The 22,199-nt window shown below is 40.1% G+C and overlaps 1 protein-coding gene across 32 annotated transcripts in view; it reads right to left on the reverse strand.

Annotated features, from left to right (window-relative positions):
• The window catches only part of TRIP12 (thyroid hormone receptor interactor 12), a 128,315-nt gene that overhangs the window by 53,387 nt on the left and 52,729 nt on the right, over positions 1 to 22,199 (reverse strand). For 27 of the 32 annotated variants that reach the window (XM_059703413.1, XM_059703411.1, XM_059703414.1 and 24 more), the window contains 4 exons: positions 12,911 to 13,016; positions 5,637 to 5,773; positions 2,794 to 2,877; positions 1,177 to 1,272 (listed from right to left, as the gene is read on the reverse strand). In XM_059703413.1, coding sequence (XP_059559396.1) covers positions 1,177 to 1,272; positions 2,794 to 2,877; positions 5,637 to 5,773; positions 12,911 to 13,016 — 423 coding nt within the window. The remainder of the gene's footprint in view (positions 1 to 1,176; positions 1,273 to 2,793; positions 2,878 to 5,636; positions 5,774 to 12,910; positions 13,017 to 22,199) is intronic. The other 5 variants (XM_059703417.1, XM_059703438.1, XM_059703429.1 and 2 more) reach the window with 4 other exon arrangements.

Genomic DNA, 22,199 nt, shown 5'->3' on the forward strand with positions numbered 1-22,199 from the left:
ACTGTGGGCTCCAAATACCATTTCATATTAAAAAAAATCAGGGTTCTCTGAAGAAATATTTGATTTCATGTATGGGGGTGTGTGGTGGAGGTGGTGAAGGAAAGAGCTAAACTTCTCACATCAGAAAGCAAGGTAGTTATGAAAAATAGCCTTAGCCTGGCCAGCATGGCTCAGTGGCTGAGCAATAATCTATGAACTATGAGGTCATGATTAGATTTTCGGCCAGGGAATATGCCCAGGATGTGGGCTGGATCCCTAGTGTGGGGTGTGCAAGAAGCGCTGAGCAATGATTCTCTCTCATCACTGATGTTTCTATCTATCTCTCCCTCTCCCTTCCTCTCTGAAATCAATTAAAAACATATATTTAAAGAAAGCTAAAGATAGTATTCTATACCATAAAAAACTTAACTGGATTTTATAATTATGCATAAGTTATTCTGAGTTACAAATTGAGACTTTAAAAATCGCCACTGTCATGCCATACATGACAAGATTTCTGGACTATAATACATTAATTTGATGAAATGAGACCAGTGACTGTGACTGGTAATTGTACTGAGAAATCTTTCCTCCAAGGCTCATATTACAACTGTCTTTATTATATTGTGGAAAAAACCCAAGATTTAAATATATGCAAATCATGCCATCAAATGCTGTAATAATCAATGTAATCATCTGAGATTCTTTACTCTTCTATAACTCAAACAAATAAGAGTCAGTCTGGCTGGCATAGCTCAGTGGTTGAGCATCGACCTATGAACCAGGAAGTCAGAGTTCGATTCCCAGATAGGGCATATGCCCAGTTTGTGAGCTGGGTCCCCAGTGTGGGGGCATGCAGGAGGCAGCCAATCAATGACTCTCATCATTGATGTTTCTCTCTCTTTCCCTTCCTCTCTGAAATCAATAAAAATATATTAAAACAAAACAAAAAGTCAATCTTGCTATAAATTTTGGTTTTCTAATGATTCCAATTCAGTAATCCAAAGTATAGAAGAAAAACCTTAGAGTTTCTATATTTAAAAGAAAAATGTACAAAAGCTCTATTTTTAAAATAGGCTAAAGTTCATGAGAACTTCCTTACATCAATAGGTAAGCAATAAAAACAGCACTCAACTAATTATTAAAGGATTGGTGGGGGTTGGGGGGAGGAGAACGAATTTAAAAGTATTTACTTACTAGCTCCACTTCCAATTGTTCTGTGGAAAAGTTGTGACATCCGAGGACCAAGAGGGCCAAACAGGTGTGGAGGAAGACCCCTGGCCTCTAACAGAGCTAAAGAGAAAGAGGCAGGAGTAGGTGAGTTAATTGATGCAACTAATCCTATCTAAAAATTTGAACCAACTGATTCACCTCACATAACTGATTTGGACAATGATACCTTCCATGTTGAACTTGAAGAGAAGCTACATTAAACATTCAAGACCACTCTCATATTAATTATACTAATATCTGTTACTTTAAGGTATCTTAAGGTTTTATGGTGATATTAAATATCAGTATACCAGCAGGAACGATGAGAGTGGTCCAAGAAAAACTCAAAGTAAAGAGTTATTTTGAAGAAATTGTATGGTAAACACCCTTGTGCTGTTCTTCCTCTGATATGGGTCATGACAACCTCTAATCTAAAAACATGAAAAATTAGCCCTAGCTGGTTTGGCTCAGTGGATAGAGTGTCAGCCTGTGGACTAAAGGATCCCAGGTTCGATTCTGGTCAAGGGCACATGCCTGGGTTGCAGGCACAATCCCCAGTAGGGGACGTGCAGGAAGCAGCCCATCAATGATTTTCTCACATCACTGACGTTTCCACCTCTCTCCCCCTCTCCTTTCCTCTCTGCAATCAATAAAAATATATTTAAAACAATAATAAATAAATAAAATAAAAACATGAAAAATTATTTTTATCAGTTCCAAAAAAAATAAGAAACCTGTGTTCATGAGGGTTCTAGTCAAAGAGAGATTATTGTAAGTTCCTTCAGAAATTTAAAAGCAATCTGAAACTGATTTATAAATAACATGTTTCTTATAAGCCTCACACACTGGAAATCAGCCATCTCAAGATGATAAAAACATATACTAATCCACTTGTAAAGAGCATATATATAAAGCTGCTTTTAAAAAAGCACTAACACCATTAAAATAGCTGGAGTTTATGTACACATTTTATATCTGTTTGGAAATAGGTGATCAAGAATACAAAAGATCATGGCAAAAAAGTAGCATACTGGATGCGTTGTGTTATTAGGTACCAGAGAACAATATATTAAGCTACCCTGCCCTAGATAGTTTGGCTCAGTGGATAGAGCATCTGCCTGCAGAATGAAGGATCCTGGGTTCAATTCTGGTCAAGGGCACATGCCTGGGATGCGGGCTGAATCCCCAGTAGGGGGTGTGAAGGAGGCAGCCGATCAATGAGTCTCTCTCATCACTGATTTTTCTCTCCCTCTCTCCCTCTCTGATATCAATAAAAATATATTTTTAAAAAAAACCCCAGCTACCCCCTTTCATAATCTTCCTTAATTTATTACCGGCTACACATGCAAACATAATGAAGAAAAATTTAAAATATTCAAAATAAATATAAGATTTTGTCTAGTTAAACAGGTAAAATTAGGAGCCAGGAAATCATTTTCTAATTCCAAACTATCAAATCACCACTAAATAAGGAGCTTTTTTTTTTAGTACATGCATTGCTAGATTATGTTTAAAGAAACTTATCTCAATTAATTTCAACAAAGAATAGCAGTATAGACAGCCCATAATAATGGTTTCTTATAAGCTCAAAACTGTCTTTACCTTGTAATCGTCCCATCTCAGAGTCATCTGATTCACTCTCCCCAGAAGTGGTCATGCCCACAGCCCCTGCAACAGAACTAGAGGCTTCAAAGGGGGAAAAAAGGGGCAAGGGTTAAAAGAGGAAAATTTAAACTCATTACATTTGGTTTATCTTTAAAAAGAAAAAGGAATGAGACCATGAGTGTGTGTGTGTGGGGGGTGTTTATGGGGATGTGACCCCATCAATACCTTAATCAATAAGTACCTTTGTTCATGTAATACCTTAATCAACAAAAAAATTAAAGATTAAAAAAAAATTCAAAACAAATAATAAAAAGAAAAAGGAGTGCCCTGCAGGTGTGGCTCAGTGGTTGAACCAGGAGTTCGAGGTTCAATTCCTGGTCAGGGCACATGCCCAGGTTGTGTGCTCGATTCCCAGTCTGGGCGATACAGAAAGCAGCTGATGGGTATCTCTCTTTCCCTTACTCTCTCTCAGCATGTCCTTAGGTGAGGATTCAAAATAAATGCTTCAAATGAAGGGAGTCTTGTACCAACTGTGTAAGAGCTGTCTGAGAATGGATACTTGCCGAAAGATGCTGAGTTAACATCATCGATTTACACTCTACACTAACTTAGAGGGTTTCAAATACTAAGAAAGTAAAGCACATTACATGGTAGTACACTTGAAATTCAAAACTAAAAATTTTTAAAAAGCACATTACTCAGAAAAACTCAATATTAAGCTAATAAGTGATTCACCTTTTTCTCCAAAACTACTGTAGTGTGCTGGCAGAATTCCTGTAGAATCCACCAGGGATCCAGCCTCCAAAGTGTACTGAAGCTAGTACTGTTCTAATACCAGTGAACATGCCACATGCATTTTTTACATAAACTTGGAAAATACCTAAATCACACTGTGGTTTCAAATATGAGTGACAAATGAAAACACAGGTGAATGTTTACGAGGGCAGGCTTAAGAACCTAATACCGTGGTCGGCAAACTGTGGCTCGCAAGCCACATGCAGCTCTTTGGCCCCTTGAGTGTGGCTCTTCCTAAGCCTTAGGAGTACCCTAATTAAGTTAATAACAATGTACCTACCTATATAGTTTAAGTTTAAAAAATTTGGCTCTCCAAAGAAATTTCAACTGTTGTACTGTTAATATTTGGCTCTATTGACTAGTGAGTTTACTGACCACTGACCTAATCCCTTGAAGCGTTTATCCTCATAGGTAAATATACCATGGAAGAACATTTTACACTCCACTCCGCTATTACAGCCTCCAATTATATCCATGTGAAATGAACAACCTCTTATACCCTAAGGAGCGGAATGCCACAGCCATTATATATATGCACTTCTTTTCTGAGATCTGGATTTGAGAGTCACACATCCTAGTTTGTAAACTCAGGGCAAGGTTAACCATTATATGCTTCAAGTTTGCCTCATTTGTAAAATGAGGGTAACAGCACTCACACCTTAGCAGGTTGTTTAGAATTTTCAATGAAAATATATGTAAAGTGCTTAATTCTGTGTCTGCAATAGAGTGTACATACCATAACTTTAGCTATTATAATTACTGTAATGAGTCTACTTTAACAACACACTCAGCAGCTCCATTTCTGTCATCCATATGGGAATTGCCCCACTTCCATGTTCAGATTTGAAATAAACATTAAAACATTGGGAAGGATAGGCTGTGTATCATAAAAAGCCTAAATGAGTTGCATATGAAATGGATTATTTTCCCTAAATCTACCATTTAATTCTTCAGGAAAACTATTTGAAAATAAGGTACAGGAAAAAAGTCCCCTCCTATCAAAAGCGAGGCTGTCAGTTCACCAAGTAATTTATCATACATAACTAGGAAAGACCAGTGGAAAAATATTAAGCTGGACAGAAAGCTGGGAACAAAAGGCATAAAATATGGATAAGTAGTGGGCAAGCCAGAACCTTCCTGGCAAATGAGGACATGTGATCAACCACAGACATTAAACAAACAACAACCAACTAGTACATATTCTAATATTAAACAACAGTATATGAAAGGGCTTTGTTCAAAAGTATATGCTTAAACCAATGTGTTATCTTCCTGATTTAATGGCCTCATATCCATACATTTATAATGACGAACTGTAACATTTTAAATCATATCTTAATGCTACTGATAAATATTGATGACAAGCAACATTTTAAAACATGTTAACACAACTAGCTAGGAAGTATTATCCTTGTTTTGGTATTGGTAAAGAATACATATTTAAAGCTGAAGGATGGAGGTGGCTTAACTTTTGCTATGCTAAGATATCAAGAATAAAAATAAGAAGCCCATAAAAAACAGGAGATATATGTAATATTATCAACAATAAAAAATACATTTAAAAATGAAAAAAGTCCATAAAAGTATAAATAGTATTCTTGAAGTTGCTTAGATTCAATACTTATTGAATAATAATAATAATACTTATTATTTTTTAGGAATTTCAACATTCTAAATTAAAATTGAAGCAAATTAAGCATGTCCTTACAGTTTTATAATGAATTTAAATTTTTTCAGACAATCAATGGACAACTACTATATGTGGTCATTAATATAAGAAGCTAAAGCAGAAAGAGACTTACTCCCTTCTGAATATAATTAGTACAAATTTGGATTTTGGAAAGAATTAACAACCACCACCAAATCCAACTTGTCAAGAAACCTATAAAGTGAAACAAAACAGGACAAAAAGGTCATTTGATAATAAACATCTAGTATACTTCTGTCCCCTTTTTCATTATATTTGATATACCTAATAAGTAATTTATCTCCAAATAAACCTGTAAGATACATAAAAGCATTTTAGGGCTAAGAAGTGCCACTACCTGCAGCTCCTTGAGGGGTTTCATCTGTCCGTGCAGCTGAAGAATTTACTGTCTCCTGGTTGCTCTCAGGATCTGCCATTTTCTCCTGTCGACGAGCTTCAGCTGCTCCTCTTTTGCCCAGGCCAGAGCCTCGCCGACTACAACAGAAAAATGCCATCAGAGGCAGCACTTCCAGCGACCAAGAGCAATGAACACACAGCACAAAACTCCAATGCGTGGAGCACGAAGCCAGTTTCTTCTTTTTACATAAAAATTGTTGCAGAAAAACACTATGGGTAACAAGCAAGACGTTACATATTTAAAAGCCTTCCAAAATAGTATTACTTTCATAATACAAACTTTTGTGTTGTCATCCTTACAGAAAGAAATGCCTTTTAAACACTTCCAAATAAATGAAAACGTGACTCCTTCTGTGGAAAGAATTCAATTCATTTATAATAGCTCCCTACTTCCAAGGTAAATAGTAGATCAATATACAGACTGTCAGATTGATACCTGACAAAGGGGGGAGGGAAGGAGGAAAGAAGATGGGGGAAATTCCCATCACCTAAGTTTCAGATTTCATAAATCAAAAAATAATTATCTTAAAAATGGACAATAGCTCCACCCTTTAAAATAAAGATTTAAATATGTAATATTTATAACTAAGACGAAATTTGGGAAGACATTGTTTAGGATTAAAGCACAGTATAAGATAGTGAAAAAAGAATGACAGTCTGGCCTGTGTGGCTCAATGGTTGAGAATTAACCAATGTACTAAGAAGTCACCAGTTTGATTCCAGGTCAGGGCACACGGCCGATTTTCGGTCTGAATCCCCAGTATAGGGCATGCAGAAGGCAGTCTATCGATCTTAATGTTTCTCTCTCTGCCTCTCCCTTCCTCTCTTTCTGAAAATCAGTAAAAACATTTATTTTTTTAAAGAATCATCAGTCATTTCTCATGAAGCAAAGTACACTTTATTAATGATGACTTTGTTTCTATTTTAAAAGAAAATCAGGTAGAAGCCAAAGACTTTCCCAGCTTACTACACCTTGATATGGTTCAAACAGCAGTCAAGCTACAGAGACATTAGATCAGTGGTTCTCAACCTTGGCTCCACATGAGAATCACCTGGGAATCTTTTTAAAATCCTGATTTCTGGGCCTCATCCTCTGGAAATTCTGTTTCTTTGCTACTAATGTTGTGGACTCACCCCATAACAAAGAAACAATTTCCGGAGGATGAGGCCCAGAAATCAGGATTTTAAAAGATTCCCAGGTGATTCTCATGTGCAGCCAAGGTTGAGAACTACTGCATTAGATGCTGCCTAGTAAGGAACCAGAACGAAGCACACATGTAAAGGAGGCTCTGAATTACCAAAAAATAGAAGTGTTTTTTTCTCCCAATTAGTAAAGAAATGCATCCTAATCAGGAATTTATTTGGTTAATCTTTCCTACATGGTAAAACAGCTCATTCCAAACTCAATTTGCCAAGCTACAAAGTGGGACTCAAATTAATTCATTTATTTGACATTTAATTTGCACCAACCATGTGATACACATTGTGCTGAACACTATGATTGCTGCCCTCCAGAAGTATGAGTCTAAACAGAGACAAAGACACCACTGTAAAAAAGCAATTAGTTGCAGAATCTCAACTAATTCTGAAAAAGTTTGAGATGAAGAGCATTCCAGGCAGGTGGCTAAAATGTGCAATAGCATGTCTAAAAAACAATGTACATAACTTTAATGTAAAAATACTTCATTGATTTTTTAAAAAGCTAACCATTATCTGAACCTTCAGCGAGTTGTAATTTTTTTGCAACTGGGGGAGGGTCTTACCTTCAACTTGAAAAAAACACAGTATAATAATACTACAGTGAAGCACTAATAAAACAAGGGCTGCCTGTACTGCCTAGAAACCTCACAAGCAAATAGGTGTACTGATTCCAGATATTTCAATCAATCCAGACAGAACTAGAAAATGGAAAAGCAGAGATTAAAGTGGTCAGGGTTCTTTTCTTATGACTTACAGGAAACAAATCATACTGTTTCCTTATGTCACTATTGTACTCACTGCCAACAGCAAAGTCCATTGCTTTAGAGAAGAATAAAGAAGTGCTAAAACCTTTCTAAACCTTTCTACCAACCCCAGTTAGAAAGGAGAAGACAAACTAAAATCAGTTGCTCCATCACTGGCTTTTGGCACATTTAGTAAAGAGAACAAAGTGAATGTAAATGAAAGAAAAAGCCTAAATGGCTGTGAATAGCGAGCAGTACAAGAGCACTTGACCAACTCAAGACCAAGCCTGAAAATGTGGGAATAGAGAGTCCTCCAGCTCTGCAGTCAGTGCCGTGGTTCTTTCTCCACCAGGTCTGAGATCTGAGCCCCAATCAACCCAGTCACAGCAGACGTTTCTGCAGGATTTTTTTCTGAGCACCTTGAAGATGAGCACCCAGACCCCACCCACACTCCTGAGGCTGACAGGAAGGAGCCTGCTGAGAAACGATGCTGCGGCCATCGCAGCTCTGGAGTACCTGCCTGCTGAGTTCTTCAAACTACTGTTCATTCAGGCCTGCCGTGGGAGAAGGCGGAAGCCCCTGAAGGTTTTGGTGCAAGCCTGGCCCTTCCCTGTCCTCCCTCTGGGGAGCTTGATGAGGCTGCCTCCAGTCATGGTCTTAAAAGCGGTGTTGGAGGGGCTTGACGGTCTGCTTGCCCAAGAGGTTCGCCCCAGGAGGTGGAAACTGCGGGTGCTGGATTTAAGGAACAAGGACGTCAACCTCTGGAGAATGTGGTATGGACACAGCACACAGGAGTGATCTCAGACAGGACCATTGACTGTGCACTGCTCCAGCCCCAACATGGAGCACCCCTTGGCTCCCTTGGAGGTGTTCATAGACCTTTACTTCAGTTAAATGGACGGGGTTAAGTTTTTCATGTACATCATCCAATGGGCCCAGCAGAGAAAAGGGTTGGTACACCTGTGCTGCAAGACGCTGAGGTTTTTCGAATTGCCCCTCCAGAGGGCCAGGAAGGTCCTGGATAGGGTGCAGCAGGACTGCATCCAGGAGGTGCAAGTGGACTGCACCTGGGACCTGCCCACCCTGGGGACATTTGCTCTCTACCTGCAGAGTCTCGCTCTCTGCCACATCAAGGTGTTAGCTGAGGGGGAGGACGAACAGGAGGAGGAGGAGGAAGTGCAGGAGGAAGAGGAGCAAGAGGAACAGAAGGAAAAGAAGCAGGCCTTGGAGGAGGAATATTTGTGGGAGAGGGAGGAAGAGGAGCAGGAGTGGGAGAGGGAGGAGCAGGAGTGGGAAAGGGAGGAGCAGGAGGAGCAGGGATACTTTTCCCAATTCCTCTCTCAGATGCTCAGGCTGCAGCACCTCAAGAAGCTCTACTTGGGACTCTCCCTCCTTCCTCCGAGGCCGTCTGGACCAGATGCTCAGGTGCCTGCAGACCCCCTTGGACAAACTCTCCATATGGCATTGCTGGCAGCTGACGCAATCAGACCTGACAGACCTGTTCCAGTGCCCGACCTCAGGCAGCTGACGTCCCTGCGTCTGTATGGCGCCAACCTCACTGATTTTAGTCCCAAGCCCCTCGGAGCTCTGCTGAGGCAGTGGCACCCACCCTCCAGGACCTGTGCCTAGATAACTGTGTGATGATGGACTCCCAAGTTGAGGCCATCCTGCCTGTCCTGAGCTGCTGTCACCAGCTCAGGGACTTCCCTATCACTGAGAACCCCCTCTCCGTGGCCACCATAAAGAAGCTGCTGCGCCACAGAGCCGGGCTGTGCAGTTTAGAGAGCGAGCTGTACCCCGTCCCCCTGGAGTGTTACAGGACCCACGAGACTGTGGACCAGGAAAGAGTTGCCCTGATCTGGGATGAGGTCACGGAGACACTGAGGGAGTTAGGACAACCCAGGACCATTGGTCTTGACACCAAGTACTTTAGCTCTGGGGACTTTTGTGACGTGGCATTTTCATGATATGGAGCCCGTGATGTGCCCCCGTAGTGACCCTGCTCACCAGGTGCACCTAACAAGGGCTTCCTTCTGGGCCCCTGGAACCTGAAACCTTGGACTGGGGTGCAGTATGCGGGGCCACTCACGTTTCATGTTCATGCTCAGTGTGAATGGGAAAAGGGAGGGACCCAGCCTGGGTACAGGATTGCAGGGACAAAGGTTGGGGAGTTCATGGGACCTCAAAGGCAAAGTGTCCTACTATCAGAAACATGCATCTGGTTTGCTTGGGGAGGGGTTGGGGAATTGGGCTCGAGGTGCATCTGTGGGAGTTAATCCTCGGGTGGATGGTTGGAAAGGAATGATCAGAAATAAAGACAATTTCAAAGGCCAAAAAAAAAGAAAATGTAGGAATAAAATTGTCAGAAAAAGATTTTTAACTTTAACCTAAGATTCCCCATCAGTTAATAAAAGTATGTAAAAATAAATAAATAAAAATAAATATGTGAAAAAATAATACACTTATCACAACAAAGGTAGTTGATCTTCTGAAAATGAGCTCCAAAACAGTAACTGGGAGATGGGAATTAAAGACGTGAAAAAATACAAACAATACATTTTTCCTTGCCAGGTAGGTGTTGTATGCAAAATGAAGTACATCTCTCTCACTCACCCATTAAACTCAATAACCTGTGGCAACACTTTTAGAAACCAATTAGGCAATATTACATCCATTAAAACAGGCATCCCTGCACTAACCAGTTTGGCTCAATGGATAGAGCGTTGGCCTGCGGACTCAAGGGTCCCAGGTTTGATTCCAGTCAAAGGCATGTACCTTGGTTGCAGGCACATCCCCAGTGGGGAGTGTGCAGGAGGTAGCTGATCGGTGTTTCTCTCTCATCGATGTTTCTAGCTCTCTATCCCTCTCCCTTCCTCTCTGTAAAAAAATCAATAAAATATATTTAAAAAACAAACAAACAAAAAACAGGCATCCCTTTGGTCCATTAATCACATACTGGAAAATTCAGCTACCTTTAAGAAAATAACACAAATCTGCATTAAGATGCTCACTAGAGATTTATTTGGTTGACTAGAAGAACTTTGAAGACAATCAAATGTCCAACTACTTGGCAATAACTATGAAAACAATGTAGCAATGAAGGAAAATGTAAAGGATAAAAGTGTTATAAAAAACCTACTATAATGACAACAGACCCCATGCGTGCCCAATGCAGATACCACCCAGATCATCATGAAGCGAAGCGAAAGCCAGTGGGACCCCCAACGCCTGCAGCTGACACCTGCAGGACCAACTCCATGGGGGAAGGGAGTACAGCTCAGGATAGGGACAATCAAGGCACGAGACTCAAGGAAGACCCAACCTCTGGGCTAAGGAGTCCCAACCACTGGACTAGTAGGGTCTTCTACCTCTCAGACCTCAATCAGATTGCACAGGGCCAGAAAGGGATAGCTGACACACATTTGCCTGCACTAGAGAAGCTCCCAGGAGGCCCAGGATAGACACACGAAGTGAGCAGATCCAACAATATCAGAGCAAAATCAAGCGAGCTCCACAAATAGCAGACCCAAAGGTTTTTGAGTATGTGGTTTTGTTTTTTGGTGTGTGTGTGAATAAACTTTTTTGTTTTTGTTGTTTGGGTTTTTCCTTCCATATCTCTAATTTCTCTTTCCTTTGATTCTAGTCTACGCCAGTCTATTCTTATTGTTATTAATTTTTCTTATTTTGTTTTTTCTTGTTTTACTTTTCCTATCTATATCTTAATATACCCATTATTACTACATTTTAAGTTCATCATTTCATTTATTTTCTGTTTCCTCTTCTTTTCCTCTTATACCAGTGATGGCGAACCTATGACACGTGTGTCAGAGGTGATACGCGAACTCATTTTTTTGGTTGATTTTTCTTTGTTAAATGGTACTTAAATATATAAAATAAATATAAAAATATAAATCTTTGCTTTACTATGGTTGCAAATATTAAAAAAATTCTACATGTGACACAGCACCAGAGTTAAGTTAGGGTTTTTCAAAAGGCTGACACACCGAGCTCAAAAGGTTCGCCATTACTGTCCTATACTAACTAGTTCTTTTAGCTTCCTCCTCGCTTCTATAAGGCCAATTTTTCATCTTCTTTTTTCCTCCCTTTTTCTTTATATCCCCTCTAAGTATTTGGCTGTGTGTCTTTTAGTATTCTTTTTTTTAACACCCTTATTTGCTGAATCTAATGAATTGACCAACAAAATAAGACCCGAAGCATGGAACAGATTGACATACCTTGATGTGGGAAGGGGAGACAAGAAGAGATAAACCAAAGAACTTATATGCATAGCCCATGGACACGGGCAATAGGGTAGTGAAGACCAGGGGGTCAGGTGGGGGGGCTGTGAAGAAAGGAGTAAAGGGGTGTGTGGGGGGAATGGGAGATATCTGTAATACTATCAACAATAAAATATATCGTATATAATAAAAGGCTAATACGCAAATGATTGTGATGCCCTCATGCCGTAACGACCGATCAGCAGGAGGCTGCGTGTGCAGCGGGTGAGTGGCACTGCGTGCACAGCAAGGCCAGGGGACGTGAGGCTGCATCTCCCGCTGTTGTTTATTTATTAATAAATGTATATATTATTTTCATATACATTTTATTAATTTTCTTTCATCTCTGACACTTCTATTATAGAGAAAGGGCAAATAGCAATATTACAATATTTCCTCTAATTAATTCCCTTTTAATGTGCACGAATTTTGTGCACAGGGTCACTAGTATATATATAAAAATGAATATATGCATTTTATTATATACAATAAAAGAAAATAAACAGCACCTTTAAAAAAGAAGCTAGTATAATTAAAGCTTAGCAAAAACATGTAAACAAATATTGGGGTAGAATGCATGAAAATAGCCCGGTTGGTGTGTTCAGTGGTTGAGCATCGACCTATGAACCAGGAAGTCATGGTTCAATTCCCAGTCAGGGCACATGCCCTGGTTGTGGGCTGGATCCCCAGTATTGGGCATGCAGGAGGCAGCTGGTCAATGATTCTCTCTCATCATTGATGTTTCTATCTCTCGCTCTCTCCCACTCCCTTCCTCTCTAAAACTGATAAAAATATATTTAAAAAAAATTCATAAAAATAGTGATAAATTTCTTTATTCAATATTCAAGTGAAACTTTTAATAATTTTATAAATCTTACAAAGTTAATGATTTTGAGGAAAAAATCATAGACCCATCTACCCTCCTTTATAGAGGTAACAAATTCTAAAACACAGATAATGAACTAGTCATAAACTGGAAAAACCCAAGTTATTACCTGGCACTAGCACAGGAGCCCGTGGTCTTTTGGCGTGTGCTCCGCCTCAAACTGGGGAGCTCAGCAGGTGGGGATTCACTGCGCTTCTTGGTAGATTTTCTTAAACCTATATATATGAAATGCAAAAGTAAAATTTTAAAGGGAGAAGTTCTCTTAAAATAAAAATTCTTCATCGTCCTGGTTCAAAGACCATAGAATCTTCTCATGGCCTCTCTAGCAGTCTTCCAGGTTTATTTAGAGAGTTTGCCTTTACTTAGCCTTTTCAAACTAGGAGAGTTCCTACCACATCTCTATTCGTCCACTACTTTTCTCCACTAACTAAAGCCAAGAGGTTTTGTTGTTTTTTTTGTATATACTACATATTCCAGAACTTTTCACTTGTTTTTTATCCTCACCCGAGAATATTTTTCCATTGGTTTTTTTTTTTTTTTTTTTAGAGAGAGAGTGGAGGCAAGGAGAAGAGGGGAAAGAGAAACATCCATGTAAGAGAGACACATATGCATCAGTTGCATCCTCCTGATGCCTCCTCCATGTGCCCTGACCAGGGTGGGAGATGGAGCCTACAACTGAGGTATATGTCCCTGACCTGAAATCAAACCCCCAACTCTTCCATCTTCCTTGGGCTGATGTTCTAACCACTTAGAAACCAGCCAGGGTCCATTATCACTTTATTACACTGTCCCATTTCACCTAGTTTACATACAGTTCATAAATAAGGCTATGAGAGAATAAAATGCTTTCTTTCCTTTACACCAGCGGTTGCCAACCAGAGGTCCGAAAGGTTGGTGACCACTGCCATACACCATCCTATCAGCAAGGAATATCAACTTAAACTAAAGTTATGGAATGTCCAATTTACAGAATATTGTACAATTGGAGGGGTAGGGGGAAAATGAATCAAGTACAAATGTTATTTTGGATGCTAATACCTTTATAGGTATTAAGTTCTAAAAAGTTATAATATTTAAGTATATTACTATTTTATGAACTGGCCTGCAGGATCAGGCTAAAACCAGCTCTCCGACATCCCCGGAGGAGTCCCGGATTGCGAGAGGGTGCAGGCCAAGCCAAGGAACCTCACCGGTGCACGATCGGGGCCAGGGAGGGACACAGGATGTTGGCCAGCTGGGGAGGGACGATGGGAGGGCCCCAGGAGGTGTCCAGCCTGTCTCACTCATTCCTGATCGGTCAGACCCCAGCAGCAAGCTAACCTACCGGTCAGAGCGTCTGCCCCCTGGTGGTCAGTGCATGTCATAGTGACGGGTCGACCAGTCCACTATCTGCCCCCTGGTGGTCAGTGCACATCAGAGCGAGCAGTTGAGTGGCCTTAGCATATCATTAATATGCTTTGATTGGTTGAACAGATGACCAGACACTTAGCATATTAGGCTTTTATTATACAGGATGGGGATGCCATCAGAGCATCCATCTACCCTTCCCCAACGATGTTATCATATAACATACTGTGCAGTGTGCTCTATTCAAACAAAGATCTCTAACACTGAATGGCCTACAAAGTCAACAAGCATATCTCCATTAGAACTGTGGCAGCATCTTAAATCAGTGGTTTTCAACCTTCCTAATGCCGCGACCCTTTAATACAGTTCCTCATGTTGTGGTGACCCCCAATTTCATTGTCACAAACTGAACATAATTAAAGCATAGTGATTAATCACAAAAACAATATGTAATTATTTGTGTGTTTTCCGATGGTCTTACGCGACCCCTGTGAAAGGGTCGTTCGACACCCAAAGGGGTCGCGACCCACAGGTTGAAAACCGCTGTCTTAAAAAGATGTTAACTTTTCAAAAACAATTGTACAACAATAATTCTCCAGATCCCAGTAAGGTTTTTTGTTTTACTTTTTATTTATTTATTTATTTATTTATTTATTTATTTATTTATTTATTTACCATTTCACTGCTTTAAAGTGAAAGATAAGAAATTCTATACTCTTGATTTAGACTTTTAATTTATAACTTCAGTTTACTCACTTGGGATGGTACTTGTAGTAGAGGCGTGGTGCACGAAAATTTGTGCACTCTGGGGGGTTCCTCAGCCTGGCCTGCACCCTCTCGCAGTCCGGGACCCCTTGGGGGATGTCCGACTGACAGCTTAGGCCTGCTCCCCCCAGGGGATCCGGTCTAAGTTGGCAGTCAGACAGGGGATCCGGTCTAAGTTGGCAGTCAGACATCCCTCTGGCAGCCCAGGAGCCCGCTGGAAGCAGGCCTAACCTGTTATTCGGACACCTTAGCACCACCAGGGAGGTGGGAGAGGTTCCCACCACCGGCACTGTGCTGGTCAGTTATGAGCCAGCTTCTGGCTGAGTAGCACTCCCCCTGTGGAAGCACACTGACCACTAGGGGGCAACTCCTGTGTTGAGCGTCTGTCCCCTAGTGGTCAGTGTGTGTCATAGCGACTGGTAGTTCCCCCATTAGGGTCAATTTGCATATTACCCTTTTATTATATAGGAGGATAATGGAAGTTGCCAAGTGAAAAGCAAGCTACTCAAGAATCTTTAATGACAGGCCAGTGTGGCTCAGTGGTTGGGCATAGACCCATGCACCAAGAGATCACTGGTTTGATTTGTGGTTAAGACACCTGCCCTGGTTGCAGGCTCCACCCACAGTAGGGGGTGTAGGGAGGCAGCCCATCATGTTTCTCTCTCATCCATGATTCTATCTTCCTCCCTTCCCCTCTCTCTAAAAAATCCATAAAAATATAAATATTTTATTGTTTTTAATATATTTTATTGATTTTTTTACAGAGAGGAAGGAAGAGGGATAGACAGTTAGAAACATCGATCAGCTGCCTCCTGCACACTCCCCATTGGGTATGTGCCCGCAACCAAGGTACATGCCCTTGACCGGAATCGAACCTGGGACCCTTGAGTCCACAGGCTGACGCTCTATCCACTGAGCCAAACAGGTTAGGGCATAAATATTTTTTAAAATACATTTTTATTGATTTCAGAGAGGAAGGGAGAAGAATAGCTTAATATATTCAGGTATTCAGAATCACTATTTTTTAATGTTAAAAAAATTCAGAAATTATTTTTAATATTTCAGGAAATATTAAATTATACCTATCTGAATTGTGTGACTAAGCAGTAATACAGTAAAAAAACATACAATTCAGAGAGAGAAAAAACATGAGTGCACTTTACATTAAAACACTGAAAAACAAAGTGCTATAAAGCAAGTTAAAAACCCTGTATTACTGTCATTAACTTAATTCATATAATACTAAAGCGTTTCTACACATGGCATAAGACAGTAATGGACAAGCACAAAATTTGACATCTATTCAGTGGCATTCAAAATAAAATACTCAACTTAATACTCAACCGTGGGCTACTACTGCTCTAATGCTAATTTGAGGTTGACAGTATACTTTTTGACCAAACTTATTTTACACGTCACTACTCATGAACTATTTTATTTCATATTTTGGTGTTTAACTTTATTTTAAACAACTTCAAATATAATTTCCAATATGACAAAAGGTACTTGGTTTGACTATATGGGGTTCAATGAGTCTGACAAATGTATTCACCCATATAACACCACAATTAAGACAATTATAACCAACATTTCCATGTTCATTCATGCCCCTTGCAGTTAATCTCCCTAGCACATCAGGCTCTGGCACCCACTGATTTGCTATTTTGTTGCTATTGCCTATTACAGAATTTTATATAAATGGAATCATACAGTGTTTTGTAGATAAATTCATATGGTACCTTTTAGTCTATTCCTTCCATTCCTTTTTTACCGTGGAGTGGTATGGTACGGTATTTCTTCACATATGTGCACAAACTCTTTATAAATCCTTGGAGTTAAATATTTATAACTGACGTTATAATCATACCACAATGTAAAATGACTGTTAGGCTAATTGACATAACTCGATGTAGTCCCATAAACTAGGAGAAATAGCCTCAAACATTTTGTCTGGAAAGCAATTCCATGGTAAAGGAGCTGCTACATATAATCCTCTCTAGTGAAAAAGAGGTATCACTATTTATAACATTACCCAAGTCTATTATGGGAAACAAAACTAGCTTTTATATACTCTGCTCTCCAAAAACTACTACAGGGTAACATCTCAGATGTTGTGAATACTGGTAATTAGAAACTTATCAGGATTTCTAAACAAATTAAGTCAATTCTTGGAAGAACTATATAAATTCTTGGAAAAAGGAAAGTTAAAGATAAAACAGTCAAGTTAAAGATAAAACAGTTAGGTAAATCAAGTACTTCCTAGAAATGTGAATGTGAAATGTGGGTTTTTTTGACCAATCAGCAAATTGATGCTGCCAGAATATACTTTCTTATATCTTCACAGTTTTAGATCGGCTATGGAATTTTTCATAAAAGCAATTTCAGGTATAAAGTTATGATAATTCTTATTTTTCACACACAAATATATTAACTGACTTGCCTAGAAGTGCATAACTACACAATTCCCAAGTTTATTCTGAAGCAGAACAGTATACTATTTGTTCAATATACTTCTGGAAAAGTGTTAAAACTTTGATTTTTGGTTCCTTTAGAAACCTTCAAGTAATATGTTTGTATAGCAAAAGAAAAGAGAAAACTATAAAACTCTCTCTATAAAAATAAAGTATTTTTATATAATTAAAATATGTTTTCTTCATTCTATGGGTCAAGTAAGGAGTATTTTAATAGAAGAGAAAACATGGTAAGTATAAACCTACAACTTACTGAAAACCAATTTAGATGCAGGTGCATGGGAACACACACAATTTCAATCAATCTATATTTCTCTCTCTCTCTCCCAGGCTCTGTAATGCAGAAAAACTGTATTGATCACTTATTGTTATGATGCCACACTGAGAAGCAACCAGAATATCACTGCTCATAATAATATATTCTTATCCACAATGCCTTGTGTAATGAAGTTAGGTATAAATGTAGACATACTACTTTTATCAAAGCTCCTTGATCTTATTATATTGGTATATGAATATATGATTTTGTTCCTACAAATATATTCCTATAATCTTCTTTTAAATTCTCACCCAAGAATGTGTTTTCTAATAGATTTTTAGGGAGGGAGGAAGAGGAGAGAGAGAAACATTGATCAGTTGCCTCCCACACTTGCCCCGACCAGGGATGGAATCCACATTCTAGGTATGTGCCTACACCGGGAATCGAACCCTCAACCTTTTGGTATACAAGACAATTTTCCAATCAACTGAACCACCCGGCCAGGGCTATTCCTATGGTCATTTTTCTTTCAGATAAAGGTGAAACTGGCAGTATTATTCTCTTAAAAGTCCTAATTGATATTTTCTTCTACAATATAGGTATGTCTTATTGTTTTTTCTTTTGAACAAGTATTCCTAGCCTCAAACTGATTTACTCAAAATCCAGGGCTTCATCTTTTTAAAAAATTAGTCCTTTATAAAGTGTGATATTTGAAATATAAAATAAGTAAACCTGCCAAACCAGTTTGGCTCAGTGGATAGAGCGTCGGCCTGCGGACTGAAGGGTCCCAGGTTCGATTCCGGTCGGGAGCATGTGCCTTGGTTGCGGGCACATCCCCAGTGGGGGGTGTGCAGGAGGCAGCTGGTCGATGTTTCTCTCTCATCGATGTTTCTAGCTCTCTATCCCTCTCCCTTCCTCTCTGTAAAAAATCAATAAAAAATATTTTAAAAAAATAAAAATTAAAAAAAAATAAAATAAGTAAATCTCTCATGTATCCACCTAAAAACTTGGATTTTTAAATATAAGAATTAAAAAAAAAAATAAACAGATGGAAGGCCTTAGAAATTTTATCTTCTGGACCCTCATTAGTGTAAAAGGAGTTAAGATGTTCTTGGGTACCTTCTATTTGCAATTGATTTTTCTTTTCTACTTCAAAATTTTAAAAGTATTTCTCATTACAAAACTGAAATGATCCCAATTTTGTCATTTTTGCAGAAGAAATGAGCAACAGTAATATGATTACTACTTCACTACCAGAGTCACCAAAGGTAGAATTATTCCAATCCTTGGAAAGGTAAGGTTTTCACTGTTAATTGTGTTACTTTAAAAGTAGCAAAATACAACTGGGTGATACACAGTCACTGTCATACTTTTTTTTTCTACTTATTCTTACGTATCTGTTTAGGTATATACACATAACAGAACTAATACAAAATCCTACAATAAAAATATAGCCTCCCCAATAATAAAATATTTTAGCAATGTAATAATTAAGTAAACTTTCCAATTGCCTAAAGATTCCTTTTGTTCTGTTTAAGGAGTCAAAGTAAACATAAATATCAATCTACAGACAGTCCTCGACATATATCATTTTGTGGTTATGTTGCCTTCTCTCATTTATTGATATATAAAAAAGTTCCGTTATTTCAACATATGTGCTTTATGTTTTTTTTTAATTAAATCTTTATTGTTCAGATTATTACATTTGTTCCTTTTTTTTCCCCCCCATAACTCCTCTCCTCCCAGTTCCCGCCCCACCCTCCGCCCTCACTCCCCACCCACTGTCCTCATCCATAGGTGCACGATTTTTGTCCAGTCTCTTCCCACATCTCCCACACCCCTTTCCCCCCCAAGAATAGTCAGTCCATTCCCTTTCTATGTCCCTGATTCTATTATAATCAACAGTTCATTCTGTTCATCAGATTATTTATTCACTTGATTCTTAGATTCACTTGTTGATAGATGCATATTTGTTGTTCATAATTTGTATCTTTACATTTTTCTTCCTCTTCCTCTTCTTAAAGGATACCTTTCAGCATTTCATATAATACTGGTTTGGTGGTGATGAACTCCTTTAGCTTTTCCTTATCTGTGAAGCTCTTTATCTGACCTTCAATTCTGAATGATAGCTTTGCTGGATAAAGTAATCTTGGTTGTAGGTTCTTGGTATTCATCACTTTGAATATTTCTTGCCACTCCCTTCTGGCCTGCAAAGTTTCTGTTGAGAAATCAGCTGACAGTCATATGGGTATTCCCTTGTAGGTAACTGAGTTTCTTTCTCTTGCTGTTTTTAAGATTCTCTCTTTATCTTTTGCTCTTGGCATTTTAATTATGATGTGTCTTGGTGTGGTCCTCTTTGGATTCCTTTTGTTTGGGGTTCTCCGCGCTTCTTGGACCTGTAAGTCCATTTCTTTCACCAGGTGGGGGAAGTTTTCTGTCATTATTTCTTCAAATAGGTTTTCAATATCTTGCTCTCTCTCATCTTCTGGCACCCCTATAATTCTGATGTTGGTACGCTTGAAGCTGTCCCAGAGGCTCCTTACACTATCCTCGCATTTTTGGATTCTTTTTTCATTTTGCTTTTCCCGTTGGATGTTTTTTGCTTCCTCGCAATTCAAATCATTGACTTGATTCTTGCGCTCCTCTGGTCTGCTGTCGGGCGTCTGTTTAATATTCGTTATTTCAGACCGTGTGTGCTTAATTTCTAGTTGGTTCCCCAATATAAGATCGAGGGTCTTATTAGTTTTCGTGTAGATCTCATTAAGTTTATCGGCAGCTTCTAAACAGTTCTTGAGAGACCTTAAAAGTGTGGTTCTGAACTCTATTTCTTCCATTGACAATTTTGTCCTGTTTCTTTGTCTCCGCATTTTGTTATGCTTCCTTGGTGCACCCCCTAGTGGTCTTTGTTCGCAGTCTTATAGATAAATCTTGATTGTTGTAGCTAATTCCAGGGAGGGTTTGACCTCCAGGCCAAGTGGCTATGAGAATCAGCTGTGTCAGCAGTGAGAGAACTTCTGTCCTCTAGGGAGGTGCTAATCTAGCCTTTGCCTGAGGCTATCCGGCAAATGCCTCTGTGCAGGGCTTGGGCAGGGCGGGTCGCACAGGATCAACAGGGTGGGCCGGAGAGAGCAGTTATGGCGGCTCTCAGTCCTGTCCCCAGGGGCTCTGCCTCTCTGAGTCCCAGCACCCGCTGCAAGGCTCGGAGAGAAAGCTGCACTTGCTCTGACCGAAGCCAGACAGTCCGCTTCTCCCGTTTGAGTCTGGGTCCCTAAAGACTCGCCTGTATCTGGAGCTCAGAGTCTGCGACTCCCTCCCGATTGAAAACAACAACCGTGCCCTCCGCAGCCAGCCCGCTCCGCACACTCCGCACCTCAGAATTTGACTTCAGCACTGCGCCTCCTCTGAGTGTCCGTATGCGTTTCTCTTTCCTCCTAGTTGTAGGACTTCCACTCAGCCAGCGTTCCTGTGGTTCTGGGTGATGTCCGTTCCGTGTTTTAGTTTCACTTTTGAAGTAGTTGTTCAAAGCAGCAAACTCCGGCGTTAACCTATGCTGCCATCTTGGTTCTCCTCGCTTTATGTTTTTTATTATTTATTTACCACAAGTAAAGGTCAGGCACTGTTATCTTTCTTTTAAATGTTTTTTAATGTTTCACTTCACTACTGCTGTGTATGTGCTCCATGGGAGTGACGTAGGTGCTTATGCAGGTGGGTTCCAACTTACGGAGAAAACTGCATTACAACACACTGTAGGAACGGATCTCTGATGTAATCCGAGGACCTACTGTGTATACGTGTGTGTGTGTGTGTGTGTGTGTGTGTGTGTGTGTGTGTGTGCCTAAGCGACCAAATGACCAGAATGACTGGTCGCTATGACGCGCACTGACCACCAGGGGGAAGACACTCAACGCAGGGGCTACCCCCTGGTGGTCAGTATGCGCCCACAGCAGGAGCACTGCTTAGCTGACCAACCCACCCTGGTGGCCCACCAGCCTGGCAGCAGCCACTCATTCCCTCAGTAGTCCTGCAGGTCCAATCTCTGGAGAACTGGCCAGGCACCAACGGACCAGTACCACCGGCCTCCTGGAAGTCAGCCTCGGGGACCGCAGCTGCTTCACCTCCCTAGACGGTCAGTGAGGAAGAAACAATATGAAAACGGCTCCCAGGTGGCTCCAGACAACAGGTGCAAGTGTCAGCAGGACGGATCCGGATCCCAGGCCAGCAAGGGCGTCCCACCGTCCACCCAGAGGGCCGATCACGTCTTGGCCTCCCCTACCCCCTTCGTGACCTCACCTGTGCACAAATTTGTGCACCAGGCCTCTAGTGTATTTAATGAAGTTGTTTGGAGGGAAAAACTGACCTTACACCTTTATTCAGTGTATAACTACTTCCAAATACATGAATGTTTTTATTCTCCAACTTATACATTAACTTTAAAGTGACATTAAAAGATGACCAAGTAGACATCTGTTATATTATGCCCAGCAACCCGATTCTGAGCACCCTGCCTTGTTTTTTGTTTTGTTTTTAATTCTCTGGGGAGCTATCTCCTTCCCCTT

Source organism: Myotis daubentonii, chromosome 7 (genome assembly GCF_963259705.1).
Source record: "Myotis daubentonii chromosome 7, mMyoDau2.1, whole genome shotgun sequence".
Classification (NCBI taxonomy): Eukaryota; Metazoa; Chordata; class Mammalia; order Chiroptera; family Vespertilionidae; genus Myotis; species Myotis daubentonii.